Raw genomic sequence first — 18,667 nt, 5'->3', positions numbered from 1 at the left:
GGTGCTTACAATGATGTCAGAGTGAAACATAATGCTCACTCTGCGCTGCCTAACGCAGATAATGGGAACAATGGCATGTTTGTGTTATTGCCTATTAAAATGTGTGCAGTGCGCTTCCAACAGTAATACGTTCCGTGCGCTGTGACACAGAGAGGTGAAGATGCTTATCGCTAGAGACCAGATTTTAGGCAAATGCCTTTGTTCCTTGCGCTCCAATCACCCCACTTTGATACATGAGCATGAATTAGAGGCTAAGAAGGGCTTTTATAGTGTTCTTATAGTGCCTATAAATGCCTATTTTGGCGTTTGTGCCTAAATGCATATAAATGCCTATTTTCAATATCAGCGCCTATATGAACACTATTTAGCCTCAAGTTTTGCTTTCGAGTGCAGTTTCACTGAGGTGGGGACCCCTTCGGGTTGAGGTCAAACACCCCTTTCCAAGCGTTGAGGTCCCATAATGGCCGAGCACCAGGCTGGGAGCGCGCTTGTACCTATTTTACGGGTAGGTACCGGGCGGCAGCACTTGCCTCCCACTGCCGCGGCGGATGCTCGTCCACAAGGCCATCTGTGGTTGGACAAGAGGCGCCCAGAGACAAGTCCTAAAATCTCTATTGGGGCCTCTTTAGAGATGCGAGCCCCCACAACAGCCGAGCACCAGGCCAGGGGACATCTCTACCCACGTCTTCATTTGAAATTATTTGCATTTATGTAAAAATTCCGTTATTCATGTTACCGGGCAACATTGACTGTTCCGAACTCTATGGGGTTCAACCTAGTCATCTAGTTCACCCAACTTTCGGGAAACAACCGCTAGCAGCAGTGAAATGGGACGCACCGAGGTTGGCGAATGCGAAACCGCGGAGAGCCGTCAGGGGAAAGGAGAGTAAAGAGCAAAAAAGAAAAATGCGATATGCATACGGCTTTTGTTTTGTTTGTAATTTACTTTTTAAGGTGTTCACTGCCGTCGAGCGTTCCTTCTCAGCGTACAAGATCATTCTCAGTGACAAGAGGAGCAATTTTGAATCCAAAAATCTGGAGATGGTGGTAGTTTGCTATTGTTTCTACAATCTTCACAGTGATTTTTAGACTACGTTCCGTGTGCTCTACTAACAGATTTCTTCAAACACGTGCACTTCAAATGAGCAGAAGTGTATTTGGCAGTGTCGGAGGTTTTGCCTGTACAATTCCGATAATATCATTGTATATGACAAAATTGCCAGAGCGGTACCTATCAGTCCTTATATAAGAACATGTCAATTTCTTAATAAATTGTAGTCTCTCTTGCATTTATTATTTGTCTGTTTTTGTTGTGTCTTAATTTAATTGCACCAGGCAGACATAAAGTAGCGCTTTTTTTAATGAGTATTCCCAGCTTTGAAGTATTATTTTTCATGCTTGTTTCACTTTATGAAACGCTCGAGTACAGTGGCCATTGAACATGAATATGAACAGTGTGCTTGTTGAATCACGCCAAACGATCATCATTAGTCCAGCAGTTTTATGGGACAGTTGCACGGCTATGTTCAACTATTGGCACCTTCGTGCCATCATAAACAATAACATTTCTTGTTTTTTGTCGTAAATACAGGTTGCGCACGTCTTCGTGTTTGAAATTATTTGCATTTATGTAAAAATTTATTGTGCCTATATTTATGACGTTGGAGGCCTGAAACATTGCTTTGCCTGCCTATTTTTGGCACCTAAAACGCGCTTTTTTAATGCCTAAAGATCCGGCCTCTACTTATCGCAATAAGATTGGTGGCGATAGCTGTGAATGTATGCAGTGTGCAACAACCTGGGAGGAGATTTGCTGGTACCAGAAGAGGAAACCAAGTGCAAGCTGGCATTTTCACACGAGACGGGTGGGCGTGTATTGCGGGCAAGCTGCTGTGGTGGGCGACTGCTGGTCTCGATCGCACACATCTTGAGGTTTTTCTTGTTTACATGGGACAGAGCACTCGGAAAATGTATCATATCAGCAGGATCATGTCAAAGTATCAGCAGTTTGGCAATGTACTGAACATTGGTCCCGAAAGATTTGTTTTGCAGGAACCCATGAACCAGTAAAAATAAGCGTAACTGTATGGGATGATTTCTTGTGTTCTCAATTGTGAATGTTGGCGCGAGGAAATTGTACGTGCCAGGATCCTCTCAATGAGGTTCTACTGTACACATTATTTTTTCCACAACAAAATTCCGGTTGTGAGTCAGCACCCGTGTTGTGTCTTTCCCTGTCCTTTGTGCATAGTTTCTGGTCTTCCACAAACATGCCAACTCGCCCGGCTCTCGATTTTCCCTCCACAGAAGGCAAGCAATAGGAGTGTGCTAACCTTGTGACCGTAACGGATGTCGAGACCTTCCGCCAGGGCCTGCAGGAGGCAGCCGAAGCCATCCGGGACCAGCGCATGCTGACCGCTGAACTGGGGGAAGCGCTCGTTCTGGTCCCACTGCAAGGCCGACACCTCACTCAGTGGCGCACCGCACGCATACTCCAGGTTGCCAATGTGGAACTGGAGCACATTGTTCTCTTCCTGCACACAAGACAACAACGGTGTCGGCACACACACCATGAGGAACTTAGAGATTTAGCACAGCTGTAGACAAAGTGGGCCCGTAGTTTACTTGCAGTCATCATTTCAAACAATAAAACAGGCAGCAACTGTCAACTGGCAATTTATATTGCAGGGTTACAAAACATACCGCATTGATACATCATGAAAGAACACTGCAGATTCAGAAAAACAACTACACAAAATGCAATTTCAAGCAAATTGGCATGAAGCTAATTGCTGAGTATTGTTATGTACTTTGTCAAAATGAAATTAATTAAATTCTGGAGTTTTGCATGGCAAAACCAGAATTTGGTTATGAGGTAAGAAATGTAGTTGGGGGACTCCAGGTTAATGTTGACCACCTGGGGTTCCTTAACATGGATGCAATACTTGGCACACGTGCGTTTTTGCATTCTGCCCCTCAATGGAATGTGGCTGCTGCGGCCGGGATTGAACCTGCGACCTTGAGCTCAGCAGCGCAATACTGGTCGGCAAGGAAATGGCCAATACATGTAAAATAGCAGGGAGCATCAACATATTTTGCAATAGGCTGAAATCCATCCACATCACATGCTCTTGTTAAACTGGAGCTTTATCCACGGAGCCTATTGTTCAAGCATCGACACCACATCAAGTATGCCTTCCTCACGATAGCCGTTATTGCAGATTGTCATGACATGGGCTTTCTGCTCCGGAACTCTTGGGCCCTACCAGCACCATGAACTGGCCCACTAGCTGCCTGTTCAATGGTGACGAACGCAATGCCAAACTTGGACACCACCTGACTGCTCATCTGGCAACCCGGAGCCACTACGGCTACTATCGACACTTCCGGCGGGGGATTTAAGAGCCAGCCAGCCATTGTTCGCTTCGGGCACGACACCACATCAAGTGTGCCTTCGTCACGATTGCCGTTATTGCAGGTTAGTTACCTTGAAAGTGCTGCTTCTAGTGATTATTGTATTATAGTGGTGTTGTGCCCGACAGAGTGAACTGACGCATTTAAACGGTCAGTTGCATTTTTATCGAAAATGTGTCTTGCCTTGTTTGAGCTCTTACTTGTCCTCGCGGGCGACGTTGAACAGAATCCCGGATCTATGTCCAAGGCTGAAGCAGATGCCTTTGCTGCCACCTTGGATAGAATCAGTAAGCTAGAAGATACAGTCAAAGCTATGCTGGCCGATTTTAAAAGTTCCCAAGAGGGGCAGGCCGCTGCATTGGAAACCGTATGCAAGCATGTAGCTAATGAAAATGCTCTGCACGACGACTTAAAACACGTGAAAGAACACGCTGCAGCCATGAAAGAAATTACAACTAAAAACAAAGATAGCAACATTGGAGACAACTATCCCGTGTCAACCGGCTGCCGATTCTGAATCGTGCACTGAAACATTGCGAGACATGTCTAATCGACTGAATAAATAACTTCTAGATCCGACGATGCAGAAAACCGAATGAGGCGATCTAACCTGCTCTTCTTTGGATTGGAAGACGAAGCTAAAGAAAACTGGGCTGCTTGAGAGCAAAAGGTTATCAAATTATGCTCCGAAAAATTGGGCATCGAAATGTCGACTGCTCAGTGTGAAAAATTTCATAGGTTAGGGAAGTATGCGGAAGACAAGAAAAGGCCTGTTATAGCTAAAATGACTTTCTTTAAAGACAAGGGAAGCATTCTGTCTCACGCACGAAAACTTAAAGGGTATGGCTTCTCTATCCGCGAAGATTTTTCACCAACTACACGGGAGGCAAGAAGGCAGTTGATTGCATTCGCTAAGGCAAAAGCCAAGCCTTTTAGCCTTTCTACTGACACACTGCGCATTGAGGATGCAATTTATGTTTTTGACAACACCCGTAAAGCTGTAGTCCTTTGTTGCAGATAGCTACAAACCACACCGCATAATCCGAACTGTCAAAGGTCAGAGTCACCTACAACAGCGCCATCATTATCACTATCATTCACAAACATTCGAGGCCTGCTACCTAAGCACGATGATGTTGCCTCGTTTCTTGACGACTGCATGTCATATGTAAGAGGCCGCCTGCGGCGCGAAAAAGAAGAGCATGTGAAGCACAGTGTTCGGAACGGCACGAGCTCTCGAGGCGCGTGAGCCGAGGCGTAATCGGGGGATGAACGGCGCTGTCGGTGGATTATCGACGTGGCTCCGGGTCAGGAAGGTCGCATCTCCAGCTCCGCTCTGGCGACGGGAGACTTGGGGGTCTGGCTGAGCCCGTGACATTGGCCGTCCAAGGTGTGGCCGTTGACCTCGGCAAGTTCGAGCGAGGCTCCTGGACTGGCTGCAGCCTCTCACGGCAGGACCGGGCACCCCAGAGAGGATCCCCCTTCTGTGGCAGATCGGCACATTCGATTCTCCGCGGGACGCCACGTTGGCACTCATGAAGAAGTTGCGACGCATCCCGACGCTAGGCCTATCCAGGTGGGCCTAAGAAACGCCGAGCGCCATCACTGAAGAATTACTGACGAGCTCATCACCGACGAAGTACCGATCAGCTGACCACCGATAAAAGAGACGACGCGACGACGGCAAGGCGACTACAGCATCGAGAGCACCCACTGCTGGGGTAAAAGAGCCGACAAGCCGGAACACACGTTCAACAACGGGTGCAGCAAGGTGACTCTTTGTAGCGTTTCAGCGATAAGACAGGGTTGCCTGACTTTGAAGGATTAGATGCTACATACATGCATAGGCGCAAATTTGAACTTGTTTAGTGTATTGAGCTTTAAGTTGTTCTTGTATTTGTTCGATATGTTTTAGTGTGCTTATTTTTTTTTTGTTTGAGTCTCGAGTTTGCGTGCTATCAAAAAATCTGTTTACTGTGTCGCCATCCATCTGCCTTCTCCATCTCTTTTACCACCCGCACGCCCCCGAGATCGGTGACAAAAAAACCCATCAGAATTGGCAAGCCTGTGCCAGGATCCGTCCCGGATTCTATCTTAGCCCAGTCACCGATACTCGGCAGTAGCAAAGATGGAGTGGGAACGTTTGGTGGCGATAGCAAAGGATTTAAACCTGTCAAAGGACGAGACCATGACATTTTTTGAGTACACTCGACAACAGAAAGAGAAGGAGCACGAACGAGCATGCGTAGAGCGTGAACAACAGCATAAAATCGAGAAAGAAATTCTAGAGCTAAAGATAAGACTAGCGGAGATGGGTGCGGGTTCTCGCGATGGAACGAGTTCACCCGGATCGGCGTCATACAACTCAGCTGCTTCCAGACCAAAGTGGATTTGCCCTAGAAAACTAATGGCTCCTTTTGACGAGCGAAGAGACGACTTGGATGCATATTTGCATCGGTTCGAGAGAATAGCGGTCGGGCAAGGCTGGGAGAAGAGCGAGTGGGCTAACGCCTTAAGCCTATGTTTAGTGGGTGAAGCTTTGAGTGTATATGGGCGTATGTCAGCTGAAGAATCACTAGACTACAACAAGGTGAAGAAGACTTTATTACAGAGATTTAGGTTGACGGCAGAAGGGTTTCGGTGAAGTTTCGGTCATGTAAGCCAGAAGACTCTGAGACAGGCAAACAGTTCGCATGCCGACTAACTAATTACTTTGAGAGGTGAATAGAGTTGTCAGAGACTGACAAAACATATGAAGCAGTTCGTGACAAAGTCGTAGGTGAACAATTTCTGGCCAGGTGTAGTAACAGTTTGGCAATATCCTCAAAGAAAGAAAGTTACAAACGGTAAAGCAGATGGCCGAACAAGCAGAACAGTTTGCAGAGGCACAAGGATTGAAGAATTTGGGCAAGAGCGATAAAGATACGCACGCAGCAGTGGTAGAAGGGGGGAGGAATCAAGGACAAATGAACAGACCAAGGGGACCGCAGAGGTGTTTCCTATGTAATCGGTTGGGTCATGTAGCGATGAACTGTCTAGTGAGAGGTAATCGTCACGAAGCACCGGTAGTTTGTCAGTTGTGCCAAAAGAAAGGTCACAGAGCAGACGGATGCAGGACTAGTTACATGGATAAGACTACATGCATTATGAGCTCAAGAGAGGATGGAAAGAGAGAGCAGAACATGCCTGTAGTGGAAGGCGAGGTAGAAGGGCACAAGGTTACAGTGTTGAGAGACACAGGAGCAAATACAATTTTAGTGAGGAAAAGTTTAGTGCCACATGAAAGCATGACCGGATACTTTAAACTAGTAATCTTGGTAGACAAGTCTGTCAAGTCTGTCAAGTATCTGCCAGAAGCACAGATACAAATATCGACACCCTTTTATACAGGACTAGTCACAGCTAGATGTGTGGACGATCCCCTCTATGATTTGATTGTGGCAAATGTACCAGGAGTGAGGAAGGCAGATGACCCCGACTTAAGTTGGAAGAGGACTGAAAAGGACGTAGAAGAGAAGGAACGCCCAGAAGCGCAAAAAGAGGAGATGCAGGAGACAGACGTAGCAGCTGCAGTACAAACACGAGCAAGTAGTAAGGGTACCAAACCCTTGCCACCATTGCAGGTTACGGCCGTTAAGGGGTTAAAAATAACTGTAGAAGAATTTAGAGAATTGCAAAACAAGGATGAGTCGATAAGAAAGCGTGAACAGAAGATAGGGAACAGGTGCAAACGAAAAAGAGTTGGACAGTAGCAGAGCTTATAAAGAAGAATAATTTATTGTACCGGAAATGTATATTCAGTTCAGGTAGGGAAGTATTACAGTTGATGGTCCCGAAGGAGCTGAGGGATATAGTGCTAAAGATTGGACACGATAGTGTAATGGCAGGTCACCAGGGAATAAAAGACACGTTACAAAAAATAACAGAAGAGTTCTTTTGGATCGGGTTGCAGAGCGACGTGAAACGATATGTGAAATCATGTGATATATGCCAAAAGACGATGGCTAAGGAGAAAAACGAGGAGAAGACTGGTGTTTGTTTGGTGATTGCTGATGACAAGGACATAGGGTTGAAGATAGAGCCAACCGAGTGTAAGATAGGCTACAAGACTAGGGAATTTGTGGGGCACAAATTGACAACTGGACGAGTCGAGCCCAAGGAGGATACACGAGATAAGATACAAACAGTGGGCAGGCCCCAGGCAGACAAACAAGGTAGAGGAAGGATTTTCAGACCTACCCGAGTGAATAGAAGTTGGGCGGAGCGAGATGCAGTGTTTAACAGAGGAGCCCGCGTATATAAAGCTAAGCGGACGTATAACAGATATAACGAAAGGGAGCCTTACTTTCCACATACAGTACATTAAGAGACGACAGAATGTGGGCGCAGATTACATGAGTAGGGCGATGGACTGACCAAGTAGTGATAACATAACGCGGACAAAACAAGTGTACATATATTAAGTGGTGCGAACAATGAACTCGTGAGTGTTGTGAACAGTGCAACTAGTGAAACGTACGCGACAGTGCAGTGAAGTGTGGTGATAAGTGGTAAGCGGCGACAAAGCACAGAGAAGCACACAAGTCACAAGAGTCAAGTCCATCACCAAAAAAGAAGACGGACAGAAGGCAGTTTTTTGAGATACAACTCTTAAAAGGGGACCCATGTCATATGTAAGAGGCCGCCTGCGGCGCGAAAAAGAAGAAGAGCACGTGAAGCACAGTGTTCGGAACGGCACGAGCTCTCGAGGCGCGTGAGCCGAGGCGTAATCGGGGGATGAACGGCGCTGTCGGTGGATTATCGACGTGGCTCCGGGCCAGGAAGGTCACATCGCCAGCTCCACTCTGGCGACGGGAGACTTGGGGGTCTGGCTGAGCACGTGACGTTGGCCGTCCAAGGTGTGGCCGTCGACCTCGGAAAGTTTGAGCGAGGCTCCTGGACTGGCTGCAGCCTCTCACGGCAGGACCGGGCACCCCAGAGAGGATCCCCCTTTTGCGGCAGACCGGCACGTTCGATTCTCCGCGGGACGCCACGTCAGCAGTCATGAAGAAGTTGCGACGCATCCCGACGCTAGGCCTATCCAGGTGGGCCTAAGCAACGCCGAGCGCCATCACTGAAGAATTACTGACGAGCTCATCACCGACGAAGTACCGACGAGCTGACCACCGATAAAAGAGACGACGCGAATGACGGCAAGGCGACTGACTACAGCATCGAGAGCACCAACTGCTGGGGAAAAAGAGCCGACAAGCCGGAACACACGTTCAACGACGGGTGCAGCAAGGTGACTCTTTGTAGCGTTTCAGGCGTGCGTCTCAGCGATAAGACAGGGTTGCCTGACTTGGAAGGATTAGACGCTACATACATGCGTAGGCGCAAATTTGAACTTGTTTAGTGTATTGAACTTTAAGTTGTTCTTGTATTTGTTCGATATGTTTTAGTGTGCATGATTTTTTTTTGTTTGAGTCTCGAGTTTGCGTGCTATTAAAAAATCTGTTTGCTGTGTCGCCATCCGTCTGCCTTCTCCATCTCTTTTACCACACGCGCGCGCGCCCCTGAGATCGGTGACAAAAACATCACACTGCAATTCAGATATCATTATTCTCACTGAAATGTGGCTACATCCTGAAATAGCCGATAATGAAATCTTCCCCGGCGATAATTCCTTTAGCATATACAGGTGTGACTGCAGTGGAAAAAGAGGTGGTGGCGTATTCTTAGGCATCAAAAGAACAATTAAATCGCATGTTATTAACACCAATTCTTTTTTTGAAATAGTATGGACAGAATGCCTAATCCGTAACCACAAAGTGTTACTGGAGGCTGTTATTGCCCTCCCGATTCGAATCGGTGCTTTCTTGTTGAACTACACAATAGCACTACAAAAGCAATTAACACCTGTCAGGCTGATATCATTTATCCCCTTGGTGACTTCAATGTTCCACTGATTGATTGGAATAAACTATCATCATCCTGTCGGTCCTTATTTGAGTTTATTTCTTTAACGTTAGATTACAATTTATTCCAAATGGTTACACAACCCACCCGCGGCACTAACATTTTAGACTTAGATTTTACTAGTGCCCCTGAAACATTTGCTGAAGTGACTTACTTAGAAGGCTTTAGTGACCATAAGTTGCTTCAACTCACTCTAATTGTCCCCTTGCAGTTTACAAGCGTCACTAAGAAAACTATCCATGACTATAACAAAGGCGAGTACAACAAAGTAAACGATGAACTTGAGACATTTCTTTCTCAGACTTTGTTACCTTTGTTTCCGCTTGGTCAGTTAACGAAAACTGGCTTCTTTTCAAGTAAAAGCTATGCATGTTAGTAGAAAAGTATATCCCACTAATCAAAATAACAAGTGATAAAATGAACCCATGATTCACCCAGTACCTTCAACGACTAAGAAATAAAAAGAAAAGTTTGTACACAAATGTGAAACGTGCACGCTCGCCCATGGCTTGGGACAAATATAACCTATGTTTGAAAGCTCACTGCTCAGCTGTAAGTGAAGCTAAAGATAAATATTATTCTCATAATCTACCGTCCCTTCTTAAGTCCAACCGACAAAAATTTTGGCAGGCAATATCACCTGATCGCGGTTTATACCATATTTCGTTAGATGGTGAGAATCAAATTCTGCTTGCTGATAGCGAATGTCCCATAGTCCTTAACATGTTTTATTGCGATAGCAACTATATGGACACTTCCACCAGTATTTCTGCCGTCGGCGTCGCCGTCGTCGTTGCCGTGAGGTTCCGTATAGATAAAATCTCTGCCGCGCGCCGTATGCCCGAGCGGAAGCGTGCGGGGACGCACGCTGTCACGGAGGGCGAACGCACTCAATCTTCCACGCGCAAGCAAGGAAGCGGGAAGCGAGCGCCGGAGGGAGCGGGGGGGGGGGGGGGGCGCATTTCTACTCTGCCAACAACCGCGCTCGTCGCTCGCTCGCACCGTCTCTTATCTCCACACGGCTCTGACCTTTCTGCGCCGTGCAGCCGCTCAGTTTCCGTTGAAGCGATAGACCGCACGTACCTTCGCCGCTGCGGCGTATCCGCTTGCTGCCAGAGTTTTGACGGTCGTTGTCTGCAGTCATTCAGTGTGATCTATTCATGTTTGTTTGTGCGCGCTCACACCACGCTTGTTCATTCAGTTAGTAATAGTCGGGCCACATTTTCCAACGCACGCTACACATGCAATGCTGCCCGGATCGGCAGTGCAAGCCCTACAGGTGTGTCCCTTCGCACGCGCTGCCCACGGGCAGCGCTTCTCATCAACACCACCGTTTCACACGCGCCTTCTCATGGTCATCGAGTCTCTCTTCATGTCGGTCTACTTACGCCGCAGCACACCTGCTTACTTAATCAGGTCATGTTTACTACAATTCATATTGCTACCAAAGCCGCTCACCTTACTTCGTATGACATTGCTTTGTTGCTATCGCATTCATTGCTTCGCCCTTAGGGCGAAACTGTGACATTTTTTTTCATCCATGTTCACAAATGAAGAACTTTCACTCATTCCGGAAGTCACTGATCTCGATAGCCTTAAAATATCTGGCTCAATAATATTAACTCTAAAGTTTTAAAAAATACAACTTCGCTATGTTGTAAAAATTTGTACCATATTTTCCGCCAGTCATTGTCATTAGGCCAGCTCCCCTCCGATTGAAAAATTGCTAAAGTGGTACCTGTGTACAAAAGCGGCAGCAAGAATTCCCCTAAAAACTACCGTCCGATTTCATTAACGAGCGTATGCAACAAAATGCTCGAGCATATTATAGGGTCTCACATATACGAACATCTTGAATCAAATAATTTTTTCTTCGCTAACCAGCATGGCTTCAGGAAAGGTTTATCATGTGAGACACAGTTACTAGAGTGTACCACTGATGTAGAGTGTACCACATGGACCATAACCTTCAAACAGATTGCATCTTTCTCAAATTTTGCAAGGCCTTCAACCGTGTAGCTAACTGTCATTTAATTTCCAAATTATCTGCTCTCAAATTCGACTGTTTAACGCTATCTTGGATCTGTCACTTCTTAACTAATCGTCAGCAATTTACAATTGTGAACAATTTTGCTTCACCCCTCACCTATGTGAATTCCGGTGTACCACAGGGCAGTGTATTAGGACCATTGCTTATTCTAATATACATCAACGACCTGCCCAATAAAATCTCTTTCTGCACGCAAATTTTTGCCGATGACTGTATAATATACCGACCAATTACCAGCTTTGAGGACCACCTTATTCTTCAAGGCAACCTTCAACGCATTAGCAACTGGTGCAGCACCTCACAATTGACACTTAACTCATCTAAATGCAAGGTAATAACTTTCACATGCAAACAATTTAACTCAAGTTTTTCTAATTACATAAATGCGGATCAAGTATCTGAAGCTTCACTGTACAAATATCTAAGCGTTCATCTCGCACCAAATCTTTCCTGGGCCTCTCATATAACAAACATATGTGCTAATGGCTCAAAAACACTAGGGTACATTCAACGCAACCTACGTAATTCCCCGTCTGACATCCTTAATTAGCCTTCGTGACATTCGTCCATCCACAGCTCGAGTTCGTATCCCCGATATGGTCTCCTCATCAGGAGTACCTAATCTGCAAGTTAGAAGCCATTCAAAACCAAGCTAGTCGATTCATTTCCCGCAATTACAATAAGCAGTCAAGCATAACTTGAGTCAAACTCGACCTTTCGCTTCCTGCACTAAGTAGTTGTCATGACATGGCATTGCTGTCCTTGTTCCATAAATATGTGCATCAAATGAAGTCGTCTTTGCTGCTGGAACATGCAAGTTGCATATCAGGATGACTAAATAATGATTTAAGTTTCACTCGCATCTACGGAAACATGGATGAATTTAATTTGTCGGCTTTGCCACGAGCCATCCACTTGTGGAATTCCCTCCCTGACAGCACTGTCATGCAAACGGATTGAGATAAATTTAGGAAACTCCTGAACTTAATGTTTCTGTCCTAAAAATGTGTCATTCTGTATGCCATGCTCTCTATTTCTATGTAACGTCACGCTGACTTTTGTTTCCTTTTCATGCTTTAAAGTAAACTTTTCTTGCATGTTTGATTATGTACGTGAACAATGTGCTTGGTAAAATTTATTCGGTATTTTGCACACTACCCTGAACTGTTATTTCTGTTTATCTGTGTATTGTTAGTATTGCTTTTTGCTTTCATACTTTGAAATATACATTTTCTTACACGATGCTCGATATGTGTGCGAGTAATATGCGTGATAACATTTAGCCGATGTTTTGTACGCTACCGCATCTTCTTCATTTGTAACCCTGTTTTGCGACGATAATTTCTACTCATTTTTGTGGTGCTCAAGTCTTGGAATTCACGTGTAAAACTGTCGTGCAGTGATGCACCCCTTACTCAATGCTCTTCATGGAGCCTGTAAGGTATTTTGAAATAAATAAATAACCAATGTAGTGCTTTTCACACGACAGTGCTATGTGGTAGACTGCATTTCCAGCACACTCTGTCACCTTGCTTCTGTGCATTTAAAGGGACACTAAATGCAAATACTAAGTCGACGTGGACTGTTTAAATACCATTCCAGAAACCTTGCAACGCTTGTTTCTTGCAAAAAAAGCCTTGGTTTTCGGAAAAATTACATCTGAAGGGTTTGAATACCTTTATTGCAATTCAAATCTCCCGCCACGCCAACCAGGGACTGGTGACGTTGCATATGCCATCCTCCCCTTTTGCTGCCATTGGTGAGTAAAGCAGCGCCCGATAGAGGGCGGTACGATGCGCCGCTGCAGTTGCTTTTGGTCAAGCGGCATGGACCGTTCGGGCATCCCGCAACATCACATGGAAGTGGAATTCTCTGCAACTTGCAGTGTGTGCGAAATTCGCGAGCCCGAAAAACTACTCCTCGATACAGCACTACTCGATAACGAACCACTGAAACGCGAAAGCACGGATGGCGCAGGGTCGAGCGAAAACAAAACCTTTCGACCGCCCGCGTTGTTGTCAATGGTGTTATGTCAATTAGTTTCTTCCTAAAAATGAAACAGAACTGGTGAAGTAGCATTTTATTTCGTTTTATAATACAATACAGTGATGTTTTTTTAATGAGCGGTTGAGTTCTAGAGACATAATTTAAATGAGGAGTGCCTTCGTCATCGGCCAAGTACTTGAATGTTCCGAGGGAGTCTTTCATCGTGTCCTGCATTTACATCAGTTTCTCAATTACTAAGGCTCTTTTTGCAATAATATTGACGCCATAGAGATACTCGAGCACTACTCCATCACGTTAACTTGACTTAATATTTGCCTTTAATGTCCCTTTAATGGGATTAGCATAACTTTATCCACTTTGCAGTATGCTTGTATCTAACCGATTTCGTACCACAACTTGAGCCAAAAAAAACTGATCATGACCCTGATCACGAGAAAGAAATTTACAGAATAAAATTGGATTGGAGTGCATACGGCAGGAATTGCCAAATCCTGACAGGGAGCTTACCACTGTCGCTGAAAAGAAAAGTGTACAATCATTGCATTCTACCGGTGCTAACATAAGGGGCAGAAACTTGGAGGTTAACAAAGAAGCTCGAAAACTGAAGGACCGCACAAAGAGCGATGGAACGAAAAATCTTAGGACTAACAGAGACAGGAAGAGAGCAGTGTGGATCAGAGGACAAACGGCGATAGTCGATATTCTAGTTGATATTAGGCAGAAGAAATGGAGCTGGGCAGGCTATGTAATGCATAGGATGTATAACCGGTGGACCATTAGGGTTACCGAATGGATACCAAGAGAAGGGAAGCGCAGTCGAGGTTGGCAGAAAACAAGATGGAATGATGAAGTTAGGAAATTTGCAGGCACAAGTTTGAATACGCTAGTGCAAGACAGGGGTAATTGGAGGTCGCAGGGAGAGGCCTTCGTCCTGCAGTGGAATAAAATATACGCTGATTATGATGATGATGAAACAGTTTGGACAAGTTTTGTAGATGCGTAGGGTGCAGCTACAGTAGAACACTCGCATCACAATTTAAGTAAAGCGTCTCATATTAGGAGAGCTACGAATGAGTACAAGTTACCCTCCTCTCTAGCCATGCATTTCCTCCTCAACTCGTTTGCCGAGTGATTGGGGCTAAGCTCCACCTTCGCTGGCTTTACGTCATGTTGTGACGTGTTGTCGTCTACTTCCTGTTGTGTCAGAGCCAGTGCCGCCTGCGCGCATAGGCTCTCCAACCTCTCCACTAGCTGCCCGGCCATCGATGCCCAGTGAGAGCGATCAAGCAGCGTGCGTGGCGAGCGTTCTGTCACAGCGCCGAGTGTATGTGGTATTCCGGTAACCGCAGGTGAGCTGGGTGTTTTGACGGATAGGCAGAGGCGTAAACTAAAGCCCCTCCATACTGCTGTGATGAAGGAGCTTCGGCATGCACGGTCCAGCCATCTGGTGGCGCAGAGCTTATCCAGCCAAATACAGAACTAATATTCCTGTAACCAAGTGTAAAACATTTTAAACATATAAAAAGACAATGTGTTCAAGATTATGCTCCTGCCGAAAATTTAAGCCAGCAGTAAAGTAGAAAAAACTGGGTTACTGCTATATGAGCTATGTGTTTGGTTGAGTTTTGTGCCACCAGGTAGGCTGCACCGTGCAAGTAGTTAACATTTGTGCCTCCATTTACAACGTAACATGTGGTAAAACGGCCAGTACACTTGTGCTTGCGTTTACCTGAATACAGGACACGCTAAACTCTATTGTGGCAATCCTTCGTCGTAAAGTGATGGCTGCAAATGCATAGATGCTGGTGCCGTTTGAATACTGACAGTCCGATGTGCTGCAGCCACTCCACTCGTCTGCTGCCTTGCGTGGGGCACGATGTCACAGCTTGACATGTCGCTGATCGCTATGTTGGCAGCCCACAACGCAACAAGGGCGAACCATTGTGTTCGCGAAAAGAAAGAACAAGACCAACCCTGACCGTGCAGCTCTCGTCAACATGGAGCATGTTTTAACACAAGCAGATGACACTTACTGTGGGCCAGAAGTGCTTTTAGTTTAGTGATACATGTCCTTGGGCATTCTCTTTTTGTTACTTTCTTTTTATAGAAACAAATGAACATCTAAACTATTACAAACAACAATTGTTCACCCCAATGTTGGAAAAATGATCGATGATGTGCCCTGGGCTGCCAATCGGATAGCTGGCCCTACTGACGTGATATGGTCAAATCGCGTCCCTTGGTCACAGAACACAGCCGATTGGCGTGCTGAGATCGGTAGCAATGAACCTTTTTAAAACCTTATGATAAATTAAATCCTTTACGTGGAGCACTTAGATGCGTCAATTAATGATCAGAAGGACCTACACTAACGACTCAGTACGTTTGTTCAAAATCGTCAAAATCGTTTAAGGGTCCCATTAATGTGCCTCCAGAGAAAGGGCATGGCTGGAGCGATGAGAGATCATAGTTTCCAAGATGGCGCCGGCAGAGCGCGCTGCTCATGCATGAAAATTTCACATTTCTACCGATTTTATTTCATCTGCACGCGATATCTTGGACTTTGGAAGCAGCACTGATGATGCGGAAGACAACTTCGGTTAGTCAGATTGCAGAACTGAGTCTCACTTTTCTTGCCGAACCGCTTCAATGTTGCTGTGCGCCGATATAAAGATATCCTGCATGTTCGAAAGGTCCAAGTTTTTATCTGCAGGGTGTTAGCAGCCTTTGGTCAGGATCATTTGCCGGCGGCAGTGCACATGGTTGATTTGTGTGTGAAAAGACGGATGGGAGTCGACCTTGGCAATGCGCTAGGCTAGTCAATAGGATTATAGCTTTCTTTATATTGTTACGGGGATAACATTTATTTAGGGAGTATTGCTATATACAAGGTTTGGACAAGCAGCGGCGATGGATGAAAAGCTGTCGCATGCCTCTGGCTATTCCATCGCCGTTGTCTTCGTCCGAATGACAGTAGCAGCCCCTTCACTGTCTCGTGGCACTACCCCCCGACCCGGTGCTTGCTACGACGGACCAGAGGGTCCAGTTACGTACGGCTTAGGCCTCGCAACGTGCACAATAGCAGAGGGTCGGGGCGTAGACGGCGCTGGCGTGGTGACTGGCTTGATCTCATACGTAACATTATGTGACAGTATGTGCACCGCATGCACACTCGTGCGGTGCACATACCAAGAACGGCAGACGAGCTGCCATCAGCGACCCGTACTGTGCTCTGAATTGCGGGCGTATTCACTTTGCGGAGCTGAGTATGGAGAGCAGCGCTCATTATTGAAATCTGTGCTCCGGTGTCTATGAGGGCCATAACGGTGACGTCCACTTGAATGTCCAGAAGGTTTCGGCGCGTAGGTTCAGTCAACAGAGGATTTGTATATTGGGTCACTGATGCAGCGTCACCTCCGGGAGCTGCACGGCTTAGTTTTCCGGAGTGTAGGTGCCAGGCCGTGCAGGGGACGATGACCGGTATGGTCGTGGCGATCGAGATCGACAGCCTTGTGGGGACAGTGAGCGGCTAAGCCTGGAGTGTGGAACGGTGGCATCAGAAGCATGTGGATCAGCGAGGGGAAAACCGTCGAATGTTGCCTCCAGGACGACGCCAAGATCCAGTGCCCCAGTTTGAAGGTGACGACCAGCTACTGCGGCAGTGACGGGCAATGTGTCCAATGCGAGAGCAGTTGAAACATATGGGTCGGTCGTCTACCGTCCTCCAGTCAGCCGGGTTTCTGTAGTGCGAAGGGTAGACCTGGTTCTGGGTGACATTTGCAGGGGTACGTTCGGATGAACGGATGGAACAGACAGCCGATGATAATCCAATGTTCGCGAACTCCTGGCGGACGACTGCTTTTATGAGTGACACGGCAGGCAGGTTGGCTGACTGAACATCTGGAAGAACGGCCGTAGGAGCTAGAGCTTTGAGTTCGCAGCGGACAATACGCGTTACATCTTCTGACGCTGTAGTAGCCTGCACAGGCGTCGGTGGGTCTTCGCATGATGATGTGGCGGCGGTGTTAGGTAGCCAAAGGAACTGGCGGGTGATGCGGCGACTCTTGGCTTGTTCAAAGCGCTGGCATTCCTTAACTATGGCGTCGACCGTCGTACAGTTCTTACACACCAGTAGATTAAATGCATCGTCGGCTATTCCTTTCAAAATATGCGATATCTTGTTATCGTCGGCCATGTTTTCGACAACTTTTCGACAAAGGCCCAGTACGTCCTGTATGTACGAAATGTACGATTCAGTGGTCGTCTGGATACGAGATGCCAACTCCTTTTTAGCGGCCTGCTGTCGGCCAAATGATCTGCCGAACAACTCACGCAGCTTCGCCTTGCAAGCGTTCCAACTTGTAAGATCTTCTTCATGCGTCCAGTACCACACACGTGCTGTCCCTTTCAGATAGAATATCGCATTAGATAACATAACCATGAGGTCCCAGCTGTTGCGGTTGCTGACGCGTTCGTACATGTCGATCCAGTCTTCGACATCCAAGCCATCTGTGCCAGAAAAGGTTCCCGGGTCTTGTGGGTGCAAAAGAATCACAGGAGCCCGTGGCTGCTGCACTGTCGCCACTTCACTGGTCATCGCAGAGCAGCCAAGATGGCGACCGCTTCGAAGTTCCGTACTTGGTTGCGGAGCCGGCACATTGACAGGTTTACCCAGCACTTCCACCAAAAGATGTTACAGAGATAACATTTATTTAGGGAGTATTGCTATATACAAGGTATGAACAAGCAGTGGCGACGGATGCAAGGCGGTCGCGTGCCTCTGACTACTTCGTCGCAGTCGTCTTCGACCAACCGACAGTAGCAGCCCCTTCACTGTCTCGTGGCAATATCTTCAGAAATTTTTTACATAGAAAGATGTTATTTGCTGGGATATGGCACAGGTCCTTTGTGCTGAAAATGTATATTCTGAAATTTTTAAGAAGTTTTTTTTGTGCGAAGCAACAAGGACGTTTTCATGTAACTTTTTCTTTTTTTCCACAATATTTTTAGATATTTCTTTCTCAAGTTCTTCTTTAGGCACATGTCATTTTATACTACTACCGTTGAAAAGAGAATTTCTTCCTCTTCAAATAGATACTATAGACTTTAGTATCAAGCATACCCTGTGATAGGAAAAAAAGTTTTACTAGACTACCCAAAAGCCACTGCTTTCCCTGCAGGAAAAGCCACGTGTTAAGAATATGAATGCAGAACAGCTGCCAAGGTCTGTTGGTGCCT

General features: G+C 46.3%; 1 protein-coding gene across 1 annotated transcript in view; it reads right to left on the bottom strand.

The window, feature by feature from the left end:
- LOC119445343 (lysine-specific histone demethylase 1B) overlaps positions 1-18,667 on the bottom strand; it is an 85,310-nt gene that overhangs the window by 38,617 nt on the left and 28,026 nt on the right. Inside the window, exon 11 of the mRNA XM_049663023.1 lies at positions 2,334-2,534. Coding sequence (XP_049518980.1) covers positions 2,334-2,534 — 201 coding nt within the window. The remainder of the gene's footprint in view (positions 1-2,333; positions 2,535-18,667) is intronic.

Source organism: Dermacentor silvarum, chromosome 1 (genome assembly GCF_013339745.2).
Source record: "Dermacentor silvarum isolate Dsil-2018 chromosome 1, BIME_Dsil_1.4, whole genome shotgun sequence".
NCBI lineage: Eukaryota > Metazoa > Arthropoda > Arachnida > Ixodida > Ixodidae > Dermacentor > Dermacentor silvarum.
The sequence above is the reverse complement of the archived record's forward strand: the minus strand, read 5'-3'. Positions and strand labels throughout refer to the sequence as shown.